Raw genomic sequence first — 20841 nt, forward strand, 5'->3', positions numbered from 1 at the left:
AACAGACATGAACTCATTCATGTTTATTCAGATTAAAATTTCATTCAGATTTGAAAGGACTGTTTTGTGTGCAGTACAGGTTTAATCTGTATAACCACACTGGTTCAACAGTGTCTAGTTGCCACCAGAGGGAGTCTTCTTAGTCAAATAATAGCTCCCAAAGGAGTTCTCTCTGTATTCTGAACATCTGCTCAAAATTCACATCACCCCAACTCAAGCCCAAGTAATGGGAATATTGATGTTTTGTTTATGTTGTTTTGTTCATGCATTGCATTGTTAATCACCATGACTGACAGGACCTCACTGACACATATTTTTCTTGACGCCAGTTCATTATTATCAGTTATTATTAGTCATGCAATGGTAATTTTTATTCATACAGCTGGAAAGCCGTTTCTAGTCTGTTTGAATTTATGGGGCTTACTGTTGTGGTGTAGCCCATCCGGGAAGCCCACACTAGTGGGGCAATGCCCTTGTTGCAAGCAACAAGATCCAGCCTAGCCTGAGGTAAAGGCCTATAAAAGGCCATTTCACTTCATTCCTTCTAGTTTTCTGTACAACAACTACACGTGTTGAGCTCAGTGTGGAAGCCCGTCCCATTCCCTGCATATCCATGCTGGAGGAGGAGGAGGAGGCGTGTAGCCCTTTTGTTACCTGTATTAGAGTACCTGGTTGTTGTAAGTTAGTAACATGGACTGAATTTAAGTATCCTCAAAGAAAAGAAACAGCGAGCGATGTGCAAAGACTTCAAACTAAACAGGATTGGCAGTGATCTGCTTTAAGTGCAAGTAGTTTTTTTTCTACCTGCTATGCGCAGGAAATGGGAATAGTTAATTAGGCTCTACCGTGTAAGAAAGGACGAATAGGAGGCACTTCCTCCAAGAACTCATTCACCTTTCAAGTCCGACCCTCTCTCAAGTTTCATTTTGGAGTTCTTAGCCACTTTTCAGGTCGTCATCAGCATCTCACCTGTACTGCTGGACCATGGATTTCACACGGTCGAAGATTTCAAAGGCGCTTCAGCTTGATGTCGCGGAAAATAGGCGGTATACGTGCATCTGGAAGGGTTAGGAAACCTGCCAATGTGAACGGAAAGCGTGACCACTTAATGTTACAGTGCATGGCCTCTGGACTAAGTGGTAACGATCATGCACAAACCCCTCCGAAAGCGGAGTCTCTACGTGTTCCTGTGTTTTGGCATCATATACCTCAGACTTGGGTGAGTTTGTATTACCTGTGATTACCTGCGTAGACTGCTCTTCACATGCGCAAACCTGAGTATCAAATTCATTTCAACACACAAATAAACAATACAGGGAAGCATCGACTGCCCTCTGACCTCAAACTTAAGCATGATGTTTAAAGAAGTTTTGTTGCAGGTGTATTTAGGAAAAAAAGATTTCAATTGTTAGCCTACATCCAAACGCCTTTACCTGGGGAATGTGTCGCGCGTAAAAGTGGAAGATCAGGTCTCATGCCAACAGACAATATAATCGATTCGTATTCGCTGTCAGAGAGCTATTTAGTTCACCTCATGAGACTCCTTTGTCGCACAAGATAATTTGAGCCGCTGTCTCTGCTCCAGATTCAGCTCACTCCTGCATACCTTCATTAATAGCGGCAGACTGAGTTGTATTTCCACATTCCATTGCCCAGACGGAGTTTTTACCTGTTTTGCAATATCACCTTGATGCATAAACACAGCACTTCTATATCTCGCTTCTCTGCTGCCCCTACAGCAGTGCCTCTATTATGACCCCCAGGTAGACACACATAAGCATTATAACGAATTCTTTATGTCGAAAATCCCTGGATGATGTTTTTGTTGTTCTTTAGTATTTCTGTCCACGCTGTGTATGTATGGGGCGATTAAAGGTGTACATTAGGCCTATTTGTTAAATGTCTAGAAGGTAAAAGAAGTTAAAAGGTAAAATGAGGATATTCATATTTTTACTATTGACCCTCTGTAAACGTATACTCATAATTTATAACTATAACCTACTTTAGTTTATAACTGCCCTAGGGGCATAGTTATAGGCTAGACGTAGCCTAAGTATATGCAGCATTGCAGACCTGCTAAATGATGATGTAGTTCAGGATGAACCAAAATCAACATAAATTATGTGAGCGTTTCGGGAAGCCATAACAAATGATTAACTAATAGTTGTTTACTTGGATACGTTTCATGCGTCACTACACTTGTTTTCTTGAATAACTGCAAGCAATTGCGCATAAAGAAGAAAAGTTATCAACTGAAATACAAGCTGCCACAGATAGTAGCCTACAGACTTTATAATTTTGTTTTTTGATGTATAAAATCCATAGGCTACATTTTTAAGAGTCTTATACTGAGTATTTTCGGAGATTCCTTCAGCCACAATGAACCAAACAACAACAAAAAAAACCTGTCAGCCCTCCCTGTGAGAACCTCTTGTGGAGTGAAGCGTGTAACTGACTTCAAGCTCCACAGATGCTCATATCACATGACAGTTGTTCCAAAATGGGGGGAAATTCACCTATCTCCGTGTTTACCAAGCCCGACCAGTTAGCTCATTCCGTCCATCCTTTTACTCTGGCTAAATCTTTCATTGTACCCCCTTCATTTACAAGGACTGGAGCCTGCAGGTGTTGAGTGAGAGTTACGATGCTGAGGCGATAAAAGCTCTCCACTCACTAAGCTCTGCGACAAAATCTCCCAAGTATTTTATACCTATGCTCAGATCAAATCTCGAGCGACAAGAGTGCTGGTTTTTGTACAACTTCACCTTTAGCAAGCCTTAACTGCGCGGATATTATAATACAGTATAGCAGCAGATGAATGTACGGGATGACGGCCATCAAATACCATCAGAGCGCACCAGACAGCCAGACAGAGCAGAAATATTATTGACGCCTATAGGAATATTACAGTGTTACCACAGAAAATAATAAAGTCACTGAAAACGTAATTGATTGCCACAGACTTGTCTCTACAGAAATATTATACTATTATACAGAATACTTGCTACAAGAGGACATAATCTATAAAGGTCCCAAGATAATATGAATATCATAGAAGATAAGGGGGAGAAAAGCTTTTTTTCTCTTTTACATACCCATACTCGTGTTATAAAGACTTTTGTGCGTTGATATGACACCAACTTGTTGATTCAGAATGACGCATCCTGCCAAAGAAATGTGCTGATATTTTGCACATGGAGCTGTGATGATGGTGTGAGACTCAAGCAGCCAGCGTCTATGTTTGTTTATTTTTGGCTGGATGGTGGGGTGGGGTGGTGGAGGGGAGAGGGGTGATGATGAATGAAACCTCCTGAACGTCACCCTATTGTCCCGTTGTGGCAAAGTGGGCGGATAGCAGTGTCTCCCTGCCCAATGGCAGGCACGACTCTCATGAGAGTGGAGAGAGGCACTTTTCTGCCATGCAAAATCCCTAAAACCATCATCATTCCGGCTCGGGAACCCACAGTACTGTGTAACAGCCTCCGCCGCTGAGAGATGACAGAGCCAATCTCAGCGCACACACGGCCCTGGGAGCTTGGAGCTGCGTAGAGCCACCGCACCAAAGACAAGGAGACGCACACCACCTCTTTTTGATTTTATGCGAAAGGGACTTAAAGCTGGGAATTAAGGGAGTTTTTTCATCCTGTCCGCGTCGTCTCACTCAATCCGAACGTGGCCATTTGCTCAATGTCATCATGATCATCTTCTCGTCGCGCAGTGTACTGCTGTCAGTCTACTATCCACAGATCTTCCTGATCCTGACGAGTGGCAGCTACCTGTAAGTTTGAGCCAATTAACGTGGTCCTTAATTAACTTCAGAGAGTGCGCGCGCTTATCCTCAGCAGCACAAAGACGCACGGGTTTGGTTTTTCTCCTTTGCAGCCTTCATGCCGGATTCCGGGGTATATTTCTTTTATTCCAATCATTAAACGCCGGTTCTGAGATAATTTTTTAAAGTTATCCGCGTTCAGCGATTGGAGACCCAGTTGAAATTGTTTGTATACGGTCAACAAACTGTAACGACACAGAGAGCAGACGTAGCAAAAGTGCAACTTAAGCAGTGCATTTGATTTAATTCTAGGATATTATTCTCATACTTGCTAATGTTATACAAGCGTAAAACCCCACAGAGAATACTCACCAGTGGAAACATCACCGGGAAAATGATCCACGTGGGAATAAACTAATTAGGTGAAAACCCGAACGCGCTAATGTGCCGTCTGCGGGCGGATGAACATGCCCTGTGAGTAAGCAGTGATGATTTGTATTTAGCTGTCGTATTGCAAATATTTTGCAAGATCAGAAAAATAAAACATTTTGGTAACTGCTACATGGATTCATTTTGGCCACAGAGTGGCAGAGATGTTCAAGACAATTGGATGCTGAGATTCTGCCTTTTTTTCCTGTGAGGAGAATTTATCACAATATGGGCACTTTTTACGCATGCGAGCACCGTTAACCTGTCAGCGTGTGAAAGATTATCTCTGTGCATTACCTCATCTCCGGTTAATGCTCAGTATGTCGATGTTATCATTTGAGCCCACATCTTAAAATATCTCCCTGAAACATGCACGTGATTGACACTATAATACGCTGCGGCTTTGAATTAAACGAGAATTATTCTTGCAGGAGAATACTGGCTTTCTTAAACCTTCCAAAATAATTACTCACCCATGCTCCTTCGCTCTTTCCTCTGCTGCCCGGAGACCCCAAACCTGATGCTGAAATAGATGTGGTTTTTGGTTTTCAGTTAAAAGTGGGCCACACTGCTATGTATAGTGATGGCTTGCACATTAAAGCTACATACCATTGTTTGTTTTGATTATTTAAGTATTTTCTGTCGCGCATCAACCACGAATGTATGTTTAATGAGAATATTTAAATAGGGATTCAAAATAATGCATTGCCCCTTCCTCAAAACTACAAAACGGATATTTTTGGCATGTAAAACTGTATATTGATCTAATTTATAGAGCTTTATGGATTGCAAATGAGCCGTCAGCAAAACGATCTGTCCTTGTAGAGCTTTTGGACCATTGCACACTTCACACTTCAATATCGAGGTATTTCACACGTAATGTTTCAATAGCAATAATCTGATCATTTCTACTCTGTTCTGCTTATATTTCACTTTTCCAACACGTGTGCATCTTCGGATATATTTCCAGACAAATGAAAATATGATTTACATATTAAACAGCTTCAGTGTATTACTCATCATAAGCCCTTGTATTTGTAAATGGACAGCACTGAACAGGGAAATCATATTCAGGAGTAAAATAACAGTTAATTTCCTACTCTTGGAAAAAGAAGAGCATTTATTCACTTGACTTAGTTAAGTTGTGTCTGAGACATTTTGTGAGTGCATTCCTCGGTAGAAGATGCATTCCTAGGAGCTTTATAGTGTGTCAGTTAGGTTCAAAGTGATCCATGTGATGGAGTAGGTGGCTGGGAGCACACTCTATGCCATGATGTAGAGTGTAGTTTTTCTTAAGGTCGCACTACGCTGTGATGGAAGCTGTAAACTCCTCACCACTGATACTGACACAGATTCAACTTTTAGCCAAGGAAATTAATTTATTGTCAGGTCACATTGACAGAGGCCTCTGTTTCTCTAACATTTAATGTTTAGTGGCATGCATTCCATGTTTTGTCAAAAATATTTGAACATTATTAAGAAGAGAAAATTGTGTCACCTTTAAATTTATAAGTGAAGCGGTAGGTGGCAAAGTCCTTTTTGATCAATCTATCCAACAACTCAAGAAATTTGAATGCATTTACAGCAAAAATGCACAGGAACACAGCAACATTGTTAACTTACAATTTTGGGTGTGAACTGTACAGTACTCTATGTGTGCATGGCTCAAACGTGGCAAAAATGTATGTTACCTGTTGCTTAGCAATTAACATAAAAACTCAGCTCATCTCACAGCTCTATATCACAGCTAAGCCAGAGTTGAATGACACGCTGCACACTTTCTATCACTTTATTCATTAAAACATTAATATAAGATATGCCAAACCCCATGTTTTGTTTAAACTTGACCTTTATTAATAGCAACTGCCTCAGCTAAACAGGCCAATTCTGTGACATTAGTAAGTGTTTCTGTGGAAGGTCTATCTGATGGTAGATACGTGACCGTGGGTGAGCTGTCCCCAAGCCACTGGCGTACACACAGAGTATACGCTAAGCAAACAGAATCGTATTTGTGCACTTTGATGATGCAGGGATTTAAAAGCTTAGCTCTGGAATTCCCTGTTTGGTGTTGTCTGATGGTTTGGGTTTCCTGTGGTAGACTGTGATTCTGTGAATTAGCAGGTGAATGACAAGATAAGAAGGAGCCAGGAGGGGAGGATAAGAAGTGCTGTTTGACACACTTGAAAATATCAGTGTGCTGTTGTATTAGCTCTTAAGCACACTGTAATATCAGTAACATAAATGACTCAAATGAATTTTATTGCCTTTGGATTTGTATAAACAAAGCAGTTGAATTCACTGTCAAAGTTCATTACATAAGAAAGTGAATTTTTCCAGCTGCACATTACTTATCTTAATGAGCCTGAGCCTTCGGTTCGTATGGACTGGATGTCACCGTTGCCATGAACAACCACACATACAGCAGAAGGTCACAGAGGGTCAGGGGAGTTCAAGCCTGTTTAACAGCAGAGAGAGAGAGCAAAGAGGATTTGAAACCAGCAGCAGGCCTGTATGTTTACTGTAGACAGTGAATGCACCTGACAAATTTTCTCAAAGAAGTTTTTTATTTTTATCTTTTGGAAGTTATGACCTTCAAATGACAGTTAAGTGTGGTTATGCTAATATTTTGCAGGATGAACAGAATTATGCTTGTTGTCTCTTTAACCGCTTGCTTATGGTTCTCTCTCTTTTTTAGAAATACAGATCCTAATATATTTACTTAAATGGGATAAAATCAGCTCAGCTCAGCTAGCTTTTGTTTTTAATTTAAAGATTAGGTTTTACAAAATCAGCAGTATACACCATATCACTTACCCTTTTATATACTGTGGTATACGCTTATCTGACTGCAGTGAGAAGAGCAAGAGAAAGTGTGTAGCTCTCAGCTTGGTAACAGATACTGCAGTTAGGATTTATTTGAACTTATGTGTTTGAAATTGAGATTTATGTTTTTCTGTCTTTGTGGAAAAACCTTAAGCAACCAACGGAAAGGGAGCACGGTTGTCCGAGAGCAATTTCTAATCAACGGTCATATCTTTGTTCTTAGTCAAGGGTCTCCTACCAAGATTATAGTGAACTCAAATCCACAGGAATGAGTCTCCTCTGTTTCTTTTTCTGAATGTCTCTCCCCCTTCACCCGTTCTTCCTTTTCACCCCTCTTACGCCGCCGTCGCTTTTCTCTGTCACACAACTTGCCTGCGTTAGTTTGCCCCGTTTGTGGTGAAGCCTTTGGAAGTCGACGTCATACTTCAAAGCTGGCGTTTGCCTCCACACTCATTTATGGCTCCTTGTTCCTGACTTGTTTGAAAAGTATGTATCTACATGGTTTTGATGGCTATAAACAGAGTCGTGGAGAAAGTCAGCGCTTTGTTTAGTTGTAATCTGTTTTGGCTTTCTCAGCGGTTGCAAAGCCATCTTTAACATATGTTTTGATATTATCACATGGAGTGATCAGATGTGATGAAGTTTCCCTGAAGAGAGCTGAGAAGGAGGGATGTCATTTACTAAAGAGCATTTACCCAGTCTTAGGATGTGGCTAAAGTAAAAGCAGTCTCTCATAAAATTTATAGGCAGCACTTTACACCCTGAATAAGTTTCCAGCACATAATTACACAAATCATAAGAAATAATATTTTCTATGACATTTGGTTAAAAAAAGTAAACCCTGCATCTACATCACATTACACTGAGCAAGTGTATAGACTGTATTTGCATAAGAGTTAAGTCTGGCAACTATTCACACCACTAAGTTACCTAACAATTAACACAAAAACCCCAATTCAGTGCTCAAACTACCACCATCCAAACCAATGCGGAATGGCATTGTCAGTAGTCAAATAAGCATCTTGTTTTCTCTCTCTGGGCTGTTTTAGCAAGTTTCCCTTTTCCCTGTTTTTTATGATTTATGTTGGATTAAGTTTTCAGGTTTTTGATTTGCCTCTAATCCATTAAATAGCAATATTTTCATGCAATACAGCTTTCACTTTGCTGTGGAACGTGCATCAATCACTGGTTGAATTGAATCCCATTCTGGAGAGTCTTACATAAGTGAGTCAGTCTGACCATCCTCTGTAAGTTCTAACTGAGTGTGTTTCTGTGTGTGTGTGTGTGTGTGTGTGTGTGTGTGTGTGTGCGTGCAACCCTGCGTGCATGTGTTTGTGCATCTGTATGTGTTTTGTTTTGTGCGTCTGTGTGTCGATGGGTTTGTGTGTATGACCGCATGTGTGGTGGTGTGTTTCTCTTATTTTGGCAGGGCCCTGTCCTCAGTGGTGGCTCTGGGTGCCAACATCATCTGCAACAAGATTCCCGGGCTGGCACCTCGCCAGCGGGCCATCTGCCAGAGCCGCCCGGACGCCATCATTGTTGTGGGCGAAGGTGCCCAGATGGGCATCAATGAGTGTCAATATCAGTTCCGATATGGACGCTGGAACTGTTCGGCGCTGGGAGAGAGGACAGTCTTCGGTCAGGAGCTGCGAGTAGGTCAGTCTGGGTTCTATTACAAAAGGGAGAGGGTGCAGTGTGTGCTTGTATTTGTTTGTATTGGTGTGTTTTCCTGTAGGGCCGTCCTTGTGAGAACCAGTTTGAGCTTTAGCTATTTTGAGTGACAATATTTTTTGTGATGTAATTTCTGTCAGTACTCACTTATTTAACGAACAAGTTTTGTTTAGTGTTGAACTTTTTCAAGTTATAACTATTAGATTTAGATTAATGTAACCTTAGATTAGTTTTAAGAAAACATCCTCTTTGAGCTTTGGTCAAACTCTGGGAATGTTCTTTTAAATAAAGACCCTAAAATTTAAAGAAATTCTAAAAATATCATGCAAATTAAATGTGCATATGTCTCAAATGATGCACAAAATTTTACAATTGATATATTTTTGCAACCTAAAAAATTTAATCTTGGGTTTGAGTATTTCCCTTAGTATAAGTGTAATACTGCTGTAACAAACAAACAAACACCAGAATATAAACCATGTAAGACATTGTTGTATAGTTTGGAAAAATGTTTTTGTAATTTTGAAGCTATTTAAGGAGTAATTTAAGGGGAATATCTGTGTTAATTAGGATAAAGTTAGAAATGATGTAAGGGATAATATTATTAAGGAATACTATCAGTGGAAGGACTTTACGAGTGTGTGTGTGTGTGTGTGTGCATTACTCACAGTCGATCATTAAATCAATAACTGAACACATTTGAGAAAGAGATTGCAACTTGGATGTGTTGTTTATGCTGTATACAAAGCTTGTTTTTCGCTGCCTGTGATCACTGATAGTCATTTGGTAATGATAATGAAACTGACAATGATAATATCCGTGACTTTCTTATTGAAGAGGGAATAGGAGTTGCATAATACGTGTTTCGAGCCATCCTATTGTCTCAGTTTTAAGAAACAGTACAAGAAGAGTATCAAAAATGTGGTACCAGCCCCCGACCCTCTGAGCCCCATGAAATATGGCTCTTCACAAGCCAAACCCAAGCTGCACACATCACACAGTCAAAACTCAAACCAGCAACACACAGTCTCTTTGACTCTCTATTGTATAACCATTCGTGTTGGCATTGCTCAAGAGGACTTCATATACTGCTGATTCCAGCCGATCTTAGTTGTCCTCATTTCAATTGACAATGTTGTATTTCTCCAGCGCGCTCTGGTTTCTGTTGATGTAGGTTCTGCAAAGAGCCTCTTGGTTAGCAGCATGCCGACCATTGCTGGCTATGCCAAAGTTATGGAAAAGCTACCGAAAGGCACTGGAGCCCTAATGGGGAAAACGTATGGTTGAAAAATGATATCGCAAATGAGGAGACAACTAATGGTGTTATTGCAGAGAACGCTTGTCGTACCAAAATAGATGGACACATCTGTTGTTAATCGGGCTAAATTGGTTGTGTCCATGCCTGGCTGGTTCATGAAAGTGTGCACATACATGCAGAAAAAAGACCTAAAGCAGACAAACATTTACATTTACGATGCTTTTGTTTGAGAAACTTGGCAGTCCGCAAAACCCCTTTTGCATCGCTTTTGTTTTACAGGGACTTTTATATATTTCCTTTCATTTAGAAGATGCTTTGTTGCCATTACGTTGCGGTTGGGCTGCGCATTTAATCCAGTGGCTCTGTTAACAATCACTCCTCTTAAGGAGTAGCTGAATTAGCTCCAGCTCCCTTTCCAAAAGCATTTTTTCTTTGTTGTGAATGTGGTGCTTTCTTTTGTAATGGAGCTCATGTTGTTTTCCTAAACACTCAACATCCCCTTTCTCCTCCTTTGGGTCTGTTCTTTTTTTGCCCTTTTGAAGGGCTTGGTGATTGAGGAATCATATTAGACGTGTCTGACATCATTCCTTTAGATGGTTCATCTGAAGCATCTGCGTGCCTCCTTTGCATTCTGTATGACTGATGTTAGTGTTTTTATACCTATTACATTGTTTACCTTAGCGATTCTAATTCACACAGTTTTTTTCCTCTGATAGGGCTCAGTAGGCATAGCCACTCATCTTTGCATGTCTGATGCACATGCAGTTGAAACATTGCATGCACAGTACCTGTCAAAAGTTTGCACACACTTTCTCATTCAAGGCAATGGGAAGGTGTGTCTAAACTTTCTACTGCCACTGTATGTATCTGACCAGTCAGGATGAAGCCATTCAAGCTCTGCTGCTGTAGAAGGCCTACAGTTGCCTCACTTCTCTTCCACTTTTCTTCACTAATACTACATCTACATCCCATTCAGTGATGGCGTCATGTAAATATCACACTCGCTTTGCTCTTCTTGTTTGGTTTCCATAGTGGATCTGCACAAATAAATGCTTTATGCACCAGCGCTGAGCACATCACTGTTGGTGTCCAGTTCTGGCTGAAGAGTGATGACAACTGGGCCTGCCATGATTGTCCTATAATGATAGGACTTGGTGGTCTGACTTAGCTCATGTGGTGCCTTCTCAATAAAGTTGTCCAATGATGACGTTTGCTTTTAGACTAAACTGGACCTTGACTCTGGCAGATCTTGTTCCCATGAAAGATTTGCATAAACATTTTTTATTTGTTTACTTTTGTTTTTGATTAACAACTGTTTACCGTATATTGTTATATTTTCTTATTTTTGTTCCAAAAGATAATCAGCACAAATCAGTAGCTATCTTGTCATATCGTCACACAATATACAGTAAACGGAAAGCAAAATTTTACAGCTTCACAGTGTGACAAATATCTTTTGAACTTCTTTTCAGTTTCAGCACCTCTGCTAATGTTGATAGGTGAATTAGTGGAAGTGTTGTTCGTTGTTGCACATTTAAAGCAGTGAGAAGGGCATACTGATGTCATACTGAACAATTGCCATACAGTTTCAGACTCAACCGCAAATTTTTAGGGATTTTTTTTTACAACCTGGTTAATATTCTGAAGTTTTGGCCCTCATTCCTACAGAATTATATTTTATTGATCTGGGGAGCAGCTTAGGGACCTAAATCTGAAACGTGAAAGCACCTGACATGCTTGTATTGTCAACTTGTAAGTGCACACAGCTGTGGTCATAAAGTAGCATATTTCAATGTTCTTCTGCCTTTTCACCTTCAGATAATCTGGTTAAACTGGAGATTTATTGAAAACCAGTGATTGCTCTTGTTTCTCAGGCAGGTGGACTCAATTCTAACGTGGTGTCCAAAAGGTTGTTAACCATCTCTTGTCTGATGCTTAAGCGGAAGGATGAGAGAGATTGTCTGGTGACAGGCTCAGGTTCCTTCCTGGGTCTCTACTCAGAACTTAAAAGAGACCCGTGGATGAGTGTGAAAGATGTATTCTACTTCTCTCTTACAGAATCGCCGCATTGTTAAAACCAACCTTGTGTCAGCTGTGCCAACTATTCCTTATCTTGTCCTTACCAGAAGCGACAGGTGAAGCATGAAGATTATTCCAGCTGATTTTTGATTGACTGTGTGATAATCTAAAGCAGATTTAGGCTTGTGTCAGGGAACAAGTCTACTCTCCATAAACAGTCTGGTTATGTGGAGAGTAGCAGTGTGCCCTGATGTGTTCAGTTACTCTTATTAACAGCATGTTTTTGTGGCAGTGAGAGTAGTAATTAAGCTTTGCCCTCAGAGGGTGATGCCTGTGTTAAATAGAACTATAGTTACACAATTTAATCCTAGTTTGCACTACAACTTAACTAACTTCTCACTACACTTAGATGCCCACAAAAAATCTGGCAAGAACTGAACTGAACTTTTTGTGGATGAGCAGTCAGGTAGTTGCTGACCATTTTTATGTTTGCATGGGGTCATCATGGGGTGACTGTATAAGCATTTAAAGAGGGTTTCACTCACTCATAGTGTCGATAGGTTACCGTTGATTGATGTTTAAGCTTTTTTTGTCACAATTGTAAAACTTTGGCTGTTCTCTCAAAACTTACACCCAGTAATTAGTCTCATTTGTGACCTCAGCACCTTGTACATTACTCCTTGATGCAGCAACATGGTATTGTAAACTTTGGGGGACTAGTCAACATTTCATTTTTTTTACCTGTTATCAAGCAGTGGGTTGTATCTTCAAAGGTTTTTTGTGATCTCACAGATACTGTCTCCCTGTCACAGACTTTAGAGGGTAATGCGTGTTGCAATCTGTGGATATATAAGATTCAAACATTGGTTTGGTCAGGCAAACGTTTTATCATTCTGGGCAGATAGGAGATAACTGTGAAATTACAAATATACATTTACAGACGCAACCCACTCCTGGATAACAGTTGGAAAATAACATTTTGATTTCCTACAGAAGGTTTCTGTTGGGGACGCCATGTGGTCAATGCACGGAGTAATGTACAGAGATCTTTGGTCTCAAATGGGGTTTACGCAGCTTAAAGATATGCTTCACAACTGGGAGTATGTGATATGCTATTGCGTCCTGAGCCAGTGAGATTAAGCTCTCCACTGCTGTAGGTGGGAAGGCTATGGGTTGTGATATGACAGCGTTCGTTCAGTTTAGCAGTGTCCCACTAGGTCATCGTGGGAGACCACAGACACCACAGCTACTGCAGAACTCTCCTGCCAGTTAGACACTGTGGAAAAGTGGGTGATTTAGCATTGTCCCTCAACACCTTATTGTCAAACTGCCATCAGCTTGCACATTACATCCTCGGTTGTGATAGTTTCCAGTGTTTGTTGCTCATCATTGAAGATGTATCCATGTCTGTGTGTATTATGGAATTCTTTAGCATGGCATATGAAATCATGGAATACACCCCTTCAACAAAATGTTCCAATCCCTTCTCCGAATCTTCAAATTCCCACATCATCATAATCAAGTACAGGGGAAAAGCTATTCCCGTTCCGCTCCCATTTAAGTTTTTCATTCAAATCCCCCAAATTATGAACACTAAACCTTTCCCCCCGCTCTGTGATCCAGTCTTAGTTTTGGACTGGAGGGAGGAGATGTCGGCATTTTTTCAAGAACTAAAGATCAGCCGACCACAAGTCTAATGCATTCTCTCTGTGCTGCCTGCTCTTGGAGGCAGTCTTTCTGTTCTGGAGCTGCTCCATGGTATTACATTTGCTTTCCAAGAGAGCACACATTAATAGTTAGGTTATTGAGCATTACAGAGCCTGAGATATCTTCATTCAGCAGAGGTGATTCGGTTTCAAAGTCTGGTCATTTGATATTTATTTCACTCTTTCACTGTAAACAGAAAAGTGTATTCAGTTCAGAAGCTTCTGCTGGCACCTTCTCTGTTTTCTGACACTTTGCTGAACACAAGACTTGAGGGTAGATGGACTGATGGAAAAATGAATGCATCCCTATTCTTGTTACAGCTTTATCCCTCAACAGTTTCTCTGTTTTGCAAAGAGCATTGGCTGCCTTATTATACTCTAACTGACAAATTGGAGAACAACACCATAAACTCACAGTGAGATTTGAAACTGGCAATTTAAGTGTCTCTGTTTCCTCTGCAAAAGCAGATTTAATAATCTTCCCCTTGTGCCCTGCTATGCTGCTGGCATTAGTTGGTACCTTCAGTTTGCAGAAATGTGGAATGAATTATCCTGTGCTAACAGAAATGGGTGTTATTGAGTGGCTTGTCGCAGTCTATTAAGAAGCAATAATAAAATTAGAGACAGATCCATCAGCGAGTTAGGAGGAAAGGAGGGGGTTTCAGGGTAAGAATGGCAAACATGGTCAATCCTCACATCATAATCCTTGGCCTGGTTTCGGCATGAATCATTCTATTTTGAATATTCCTGTCAAGACTGATCCCATGGCTGTGATTTGTTGATGCCATTTTATTATGCATATTTGAGTGCGTTCACCCACGCGTGAAGTGCATTGAAAGCCCCATGTGGTTTCTGTTACACATCTCACATAATAAGCTGATGTGTTGTAGATCCAGCAAGTGATCTCTGCCCCATACCTCAACTTTAACACACATATATGAACCCCCTTCCCCTCTGTTGTATTTATTCTTCAGCTCTGCAGTGTTGAATTCATGTTTTGGTAATCAGCTGATTTATTACAGTATACTTGCACTTCTTTCTTTAATGCCTTTTTTTGACTCGGAAAAGCTTCATCTTGTGTATCAGACATTCTTTTAGCTAAAAACCTGTAATAGGGTTGCCCCTCACTTAAAGAACCTGCCTCTGAGCACCTTACAGCTCCGTTCAAATAGCAATGCACTTGATGTTGGCGATTAGAGCTTGAAAATGGACACCTTTCAGCGGCTACACTCAGCATCAAAGGCCAACACTGGCCCCCTTGTCATAAAAAGGCCTGCTCTGGTTACTCTCTGTTTGACTTTCCAGCCAGTTTGTCACCGTTCTGATTCATGCTTTTCATCTGAAAGAGGTTTCTTGTTGTGCTGGCAGTGAAATATTACAAAAGTTCAATCATTCTGCCTCTGGCTCATTGCACAAGAATGGATGCAGCACTTGAGCAGGTGAGCCTTTTGCTTCAGAGGGAATTCTGCTGTGTATTATTTCATAGCAATGCCAATAACCCAGATTAGAATGTATCTGTTCTTCATAGACGACTGGATCTACATGCTTCGATACAATTGCAGGCAAGACGTTGTTTGAAATTAAACGGCTTTACAAGTCTGCCTTACTCTGTGACCTACATTGCACCTCTTCCCCTTTCTCTCATCTCACTCACCTCAGATAGGAACTGAATTTTTGCCCCAAGCTCTACTTCATGACCAGACACTCAAAGGCAGACAGGATAAGCATAGGGAAACGGGATGAGAAATGTCTTAGCGAGCTGTATCCTAATAGTTACCAAAAACAAGTGGAACTTTGATGGAATGTGGGAGCTTAAAATGAAGAGAGGTTAGAGAATAGAGGGTGTGTTGTTGCATGTCTGTATTTTCCCATCATCCCTGATAGTACCACCTCCCAGCCAGTCCCTCCCTACTCCGTCTTTCACCCATCTCCTCTCAGAAGCTCAGTGTGGTGAAGGCAGTGGCCGATCCACCTGCCAGGACCGCAGGGCTGCAGGGGCCAAACCAGCGTCTAGTCAGATAAAGGATGTTTAAGTCAGCAGGTTCATTGAAAACCACTTGGGTGGAAAGAACTCCCGGACAGGCACATACTTGATCAGGAGCGGGAGACGCAGGACTCCTTCGAGCAGAGCTCCCTCTCAGTGGAGGGGAAAGGTCACTGCAGATAGACAGAGCCAGACATAACTCAGTGCTGAGGTTGGTTTTTATATTACCGGTGTAAACACTGGAGGAGGATAAGTGCAAAGAGGATGTGGTTGATAGAAGTTTTTGGATTTTGGCTTAGTTTTTTACATTCCATACCGTTTTACAAAAACTGAATTCAGTGAAGATTGAGGGTTTGGAGTACATTTATGTTCAGATGCGGCATGTCAGAGACAATTGATGCACTGGATTTTGGTTTTCATGTCTCTATCTTTTCTGAAAAAGAAAACAAAAGCTGAAAAACTGTGCGTAGTGTATTCTTTTGACGATCAAGTTTTCTTGAAACAGTTGTCCGTCTTTTCCGCCAGAGCATTTGGCCGCTACACTTACTGAAGAACTCCTTAACTAACGTCATAACAGAAGACAGGGGCCTCACAGCGTTTATTTGAGACTGTAATGAATAAAAAAATTTATGAGTCACATTAATCACAACTATTTCATACAAAGGATCATACAGTTGCAGCCGTAATTAATAATTATGGTTCCCACATTTTATTTGTTGTTGAAGGTTTGCAGCAGCCATTAGTTCACGTTTTCCCACAAATCTAGCGTTTCTCTTTTCATGCACTGCACTACAAGCTCCCGGTTTGAGGACAACAAAATACTTGCAGATTATAAATGCACTGGCGGAGCTCCTTCCCCTTCTCGGAATCAGTTGATGGTCATTTGTGGTGAAATCATATCCCCACAGAATGCAAGTACAACATCACAGTCCAACCGAGAGCTAATAATGAACGGATAAAAAAATCTATTCAAATGACCGTGTGGTTCCATTCTTGCTTTGTTTCCTCATTTTGACAAAGTTAAAGGAAATGCGAGTTGAAATATTAATTTCGGCCCGCTGAACATTTTCAATAAACTTGTAGTGATGTTGTCTTAAAATAGACATTCAAGTCTTGAGTGAAAAGTAAAATATCAACTACAGAATAAACATTCTTTCCTTGAAAGCAAATAAGTCAGGCGTGCTGGGTAACTTAAGCCAGCTACATTGTCAACTGGGTGTTTGTTTAATGTGTTTAAAAAATATACAAGGCATGACATGATTCTGTAAACTAAACAGATTTATTTGCTTCTCATATTTTAAAGAATATCATCATTAGGGAGTGAGTCTTCACAGTTAAACTCTTGTTTGAAAAAAACAGAGTGTTACCCTGCTTGACATATGAGCTTAGTCAGTTGGCTGTGAGTGTTATACCCAAGACTGGCTTAATAAAGACAGTCAAAAACTCATTCTTCAAAATAGGGGTTTTTCAAGAGCTCACAAGTGGATACTTTGACACTGGTGAACTCTCCCAAAATACCATCAATCATGTCATTGCCGCCAAGGTTTTTCCCTTTGTGGGATTAGTTTCATGTTGGTTGTACACCCTTCAGGCAAATTGTGGTTATCAACTCAGATATGTTATCGTTCACCCATTTCTGTTATCCCGTACAGATAAGAAATATTTGTTGTTATCATAAAAGGACCCTATATTGTGGCTGCTATCGCAAATAGATAAAATATCTCTGATGCATCGTAGTGCCGAGCTACCAGCGAAATTGCAGATTCACTCCCAGGCAGCCAAGTACTTGATAGCATGCGGATAACAGTGTGGAAATGACGCGTGCATTGTGTTATGGTGGAACGGTGGTGGATAAAAGGCCTATTTTTCAGCCCATCATCATGTGGGTAGCCGTAATCCTCTCTGCCCTCCTCCATGTGAGTCCAGAGAAAACAGAACGGTTGTATGTGTGTGTGTGTGTGTGTACGTGTCAGTGTGTAGGATCTTTCCCTTAACTTTATCAGATAGGGGAGTCTGATGCTTTGTTGTTCTACAGTGTGTGGGCTGTGGTCATCAAGGCTCGGTAAAGGTCATCTCTTACCCTTTCTCTCCCAGTGTTTCGCCTCACATCCTCTGCCCACAGCATGTGCCTGTATCTAGGGTGGGGCCTCTCGTCCTACGCGACCAAACTATCATTGCCAGGCCCCTTTGCTTGTTCATTCATCAGCTCTGTCTCTGTCTCAGACTGTGTGGGTGTGTCGGGAGCTGGGGTCCCTCTCCTTTCCCTCACCCCTCTCTCTATTTCTCTCTCTCTCTCTGTTTCTCTCTCCTGCCCACCAACCGGCTGTCTGCTGACGTGGCCCGGGGTCGTTCTGGGCCCTGGCCCTCGGGCCCCTGCGTGTGTATGTGTATGCGTGTTGTTCGCCCCTCCTCTCCCCGCGGCGCTGTTATCGGTGGGATCTGCGTCTGTCTGTGTCTGCCAGTGCTGCTAGACGCAGGAGGAAACAGGATGCGAGAGGATCAACTGTAATCTCACAGTGCGCTTTGTTCCACACAATCCCAGGCCGATCACTGTATTCTCTACACGCAGGGCCGCCACTGGACATTTACATGTGCCAACAATCACACCGCTACTGGCCCACTTAGGTGAGAGCGCCGAGAGAGGGGGAGTTCGTGGGTTTGAAGCAAAGAGACACTAGTAGGAGGGAGAGGATGTTAAGAGACCTGGAGCTTTATTTGAGGGTTTGATGAATATCAGCGAATATGGAAATGTTAGGTCTGGAGGTTTCTTTTGTAATGAGAAAGGAAACATGTCATCAGTGGCATATTTGACTCACTGATTATAGTGATGATGATAATGATATCTTCAACGATATGATGTGGGATTGATATATATCTCGGTAAATATGTTTCCATTGAAGATGAAACACAGTCAAATGGGATTGAAATTGAGGAAAATCCTCAACACTGTCCCCACATGAACTTGCTGATTACCATGTACACCACATACAGACCTACATTTCTAGATCTGAGCAGGTGAGGTCCTGATTTGGGCTCATTATTAGGATGAAAGGGTGGGAAGAAGGATTTGTGCCTGTTTTAGCAAGTCTCGGTATTCAGTCAAAAAGCTTTATCTCCACCTCAGGGAGATCAGGGAAGAAAAAGGATGCTTTTGAGATGTTTTCTGCCAGCCCAATTTTCTATGCCTGGGAGGCAGCTTACTTAGATTCTCAGCATTTAATACCGGCAACGTTAAATACTCTCATAATTGTTTTAGCTTTACTGCTCAAAGCCCTCCTTATTATATGAATCAAACTCAGGACCCTACAGTGCGCTCCTGTGCCAAAGCGTGTCACTTCCCCAGCTCTATGATGTGAGTACACTGAGAATGTGGAGCCTAGTTCTGGTAAAACAATATTATTTTATTGTACAGGAACACGGCTGTGCTAATTCCTCAAGCTGCAAACCTCACGGACCACAACTTTGTCTATAATTTGCTGGGAGCATATGTTCATAGCAACGGTACATAAAGCGGAACGGAAAACAGTAGTAGAGAGCGCATTAGTCAGTTCAGTGATTGGTATACAAAGCTAGGGGTTTTCCTCCAAGTTTCTTCCCCTTCAATGGGGCCCTGGAGACAAAGTTTCAGCGCCGGCACGGCTTCAGAGTTTCAGTGTTTTTGGTGTTGTGACTTTATTATATATGTAGAGTATGGAAAATAGTGTCCTTGAACATATACTTAAGATTAGTGCTTCAAAAGCTTAGAAATATATCAGATTTCCATTTGATTCACTCCTTTGGTTTTTGGTGGAATGTTTCATATTTTAAATTCATCTTGCTGTGTAAAGTTTTTGTTTTTGCTTTTTTGAATGAAGAGTAGGGACTTTCTTGGCTTTAGTGTTTTCATTTTATTTGGATAGTGGGAGTGCAGCAAGGCAGAAAAAGAGGATGGAAAAAGTAGAAAAAGTTTCAACAAGATATAGTTTGAATTCAGAGGAGGCACATGTGGCTCCAAAAACAGTGATCTGACTTACTCTACTACTCAACTTTCCATAAAAATATAGCTAGCTGGTAAATTTGAGTAAATGACAGGTAAATTGGGGGAGTTCTCAATGCTATGTCCTCTAAATGGAAAAAAAAAAAGTTTCCAGTCTAGCTTGTAATGTACTGTCAGTCAACATCACCACAGGTGTAAAGACTCCTGGCCACCAGCAGGTGACACTTTTCCCTTTGTTCACTGTGGTGCCATTTATCCGTGACAGGATGTCCTTGTGCTTAATGGATACGAAACTCTAAAACTCCAGTGTATCGTCGTGTTGTTGAGATGTAATTTCTTATGCAATCCAATCCTCCTGTGTCCCCGGGGTGTGAGTGCATGTCCGGGATGACGGGGGCCTTTAAAAAGCTTTCCCCTTCACTGCTCCACCAACAGGCTTGGCTTGTGTGGAGAGGCCATTCAACTGCACTGCTGGGCTCTGCCGGTCTGTGTGTGTACATGAGTGTTTTAGCGTGTCTATGCTTTGCCGTTGCTTGGCAAGACCCCCACTAGTATTGCAGCCTAAACTTCTTCTCTCTAGCCTTTTTCATCCACTGTTTGACCTCTCTCCTATCATCGTACTATATTTCATTCCTCCTCACCTTTGCTGTAGCTAAGTCATCCCTTTGCTACAGCGCTCTTACATCTGTGTCTGCATGCTTCACTGCAGCTTGCTTAGGACGCTGACCTTCTTTTGTACTCCTGAAAACCTTAACTGTCTGAGTTAGAATCAGGTTTTGTGGCCAAGTATGCTGACACAAACAAGGATTTGACATGGATGAAGAAGCATAACCTGCTACAGTATGTGCAGGCACATAATATTAGTATTTGGAATAATATCCAAGGAGTAGATATTAAGACTGGATAACACAGATTTTGTTGTACAATTAAGTGTTCGAACAGCAAAGAAAACTGATTCCCTCAGGGGGCACACAACAAAAAAGACCGTGGGTTCATTTTTGGAGAGGGCAGCGGCCTCCACAGCCACGCAGAGTCCCTTTAGTATGTCCTTTCCCTTTCCTCTCGTCAGCAACATAGCCTAACCATGGCCTGTTAGCGGTGAGGACAGTGAGGCCTGTTGAGGTCAGCGGCGGTGTTACTACATAAGCTAGCCTATACTACACCAGCATGGTCTGTATAGTGTCGTCGGTTGTAAATCTCCTGTGC

At 41.4% G+C, this 20841-nt stretch overlaps 1 protein-coding gene across 2 annotated transcripts in view; it reads left to right on the plus strand.

Annotated features, from left to right (window-relative positions):
* Positions 1 to 584: 584 nt before the first annotated feature.
* wnt7bb (wingless-type MMTV integration site family, member 7Bb) overlaps positions 585 to 20841 on the plus strand; it is a 31661-nt gene continuing 11404 nt past the window's right edge. Inside the window, exons 1-2 of one of the 2 annotated variants that reach the window (XM_067590348.1) lie at positions 585 to 1219; positions 8451 to 8677. In XM_067590348.1, coding sequence (XP_067446449.1) covers positions 1149 to 1219; positions 8451 to 8677 — 298 coding nt within the window. In that variant the 5' untranslated portion in view covers positions 585 to 1148. Of the gene's footprint in view, positions 1220 to 3429; positions 3779 to 8450; positions 8678 to 20841 lie in introns of those variants that run through there. The other variant, XM_067590347.1, reaches the window with a different exon arrangement.

The sequence above is a fragment of the Thunnus thynnus genome, chromosome 5 (assembly GCF_963924715.1).
Source record: "Thunnus thynnus chromosome 5, fThuThy2.1, whole genome shotgun sequence".
Lineage (NCBI taxonomy): Eukaryota > Metazoa > Chordata > Actinopteri > Scombriformes > Scombridae > Thunnus > Thunnus thynnus.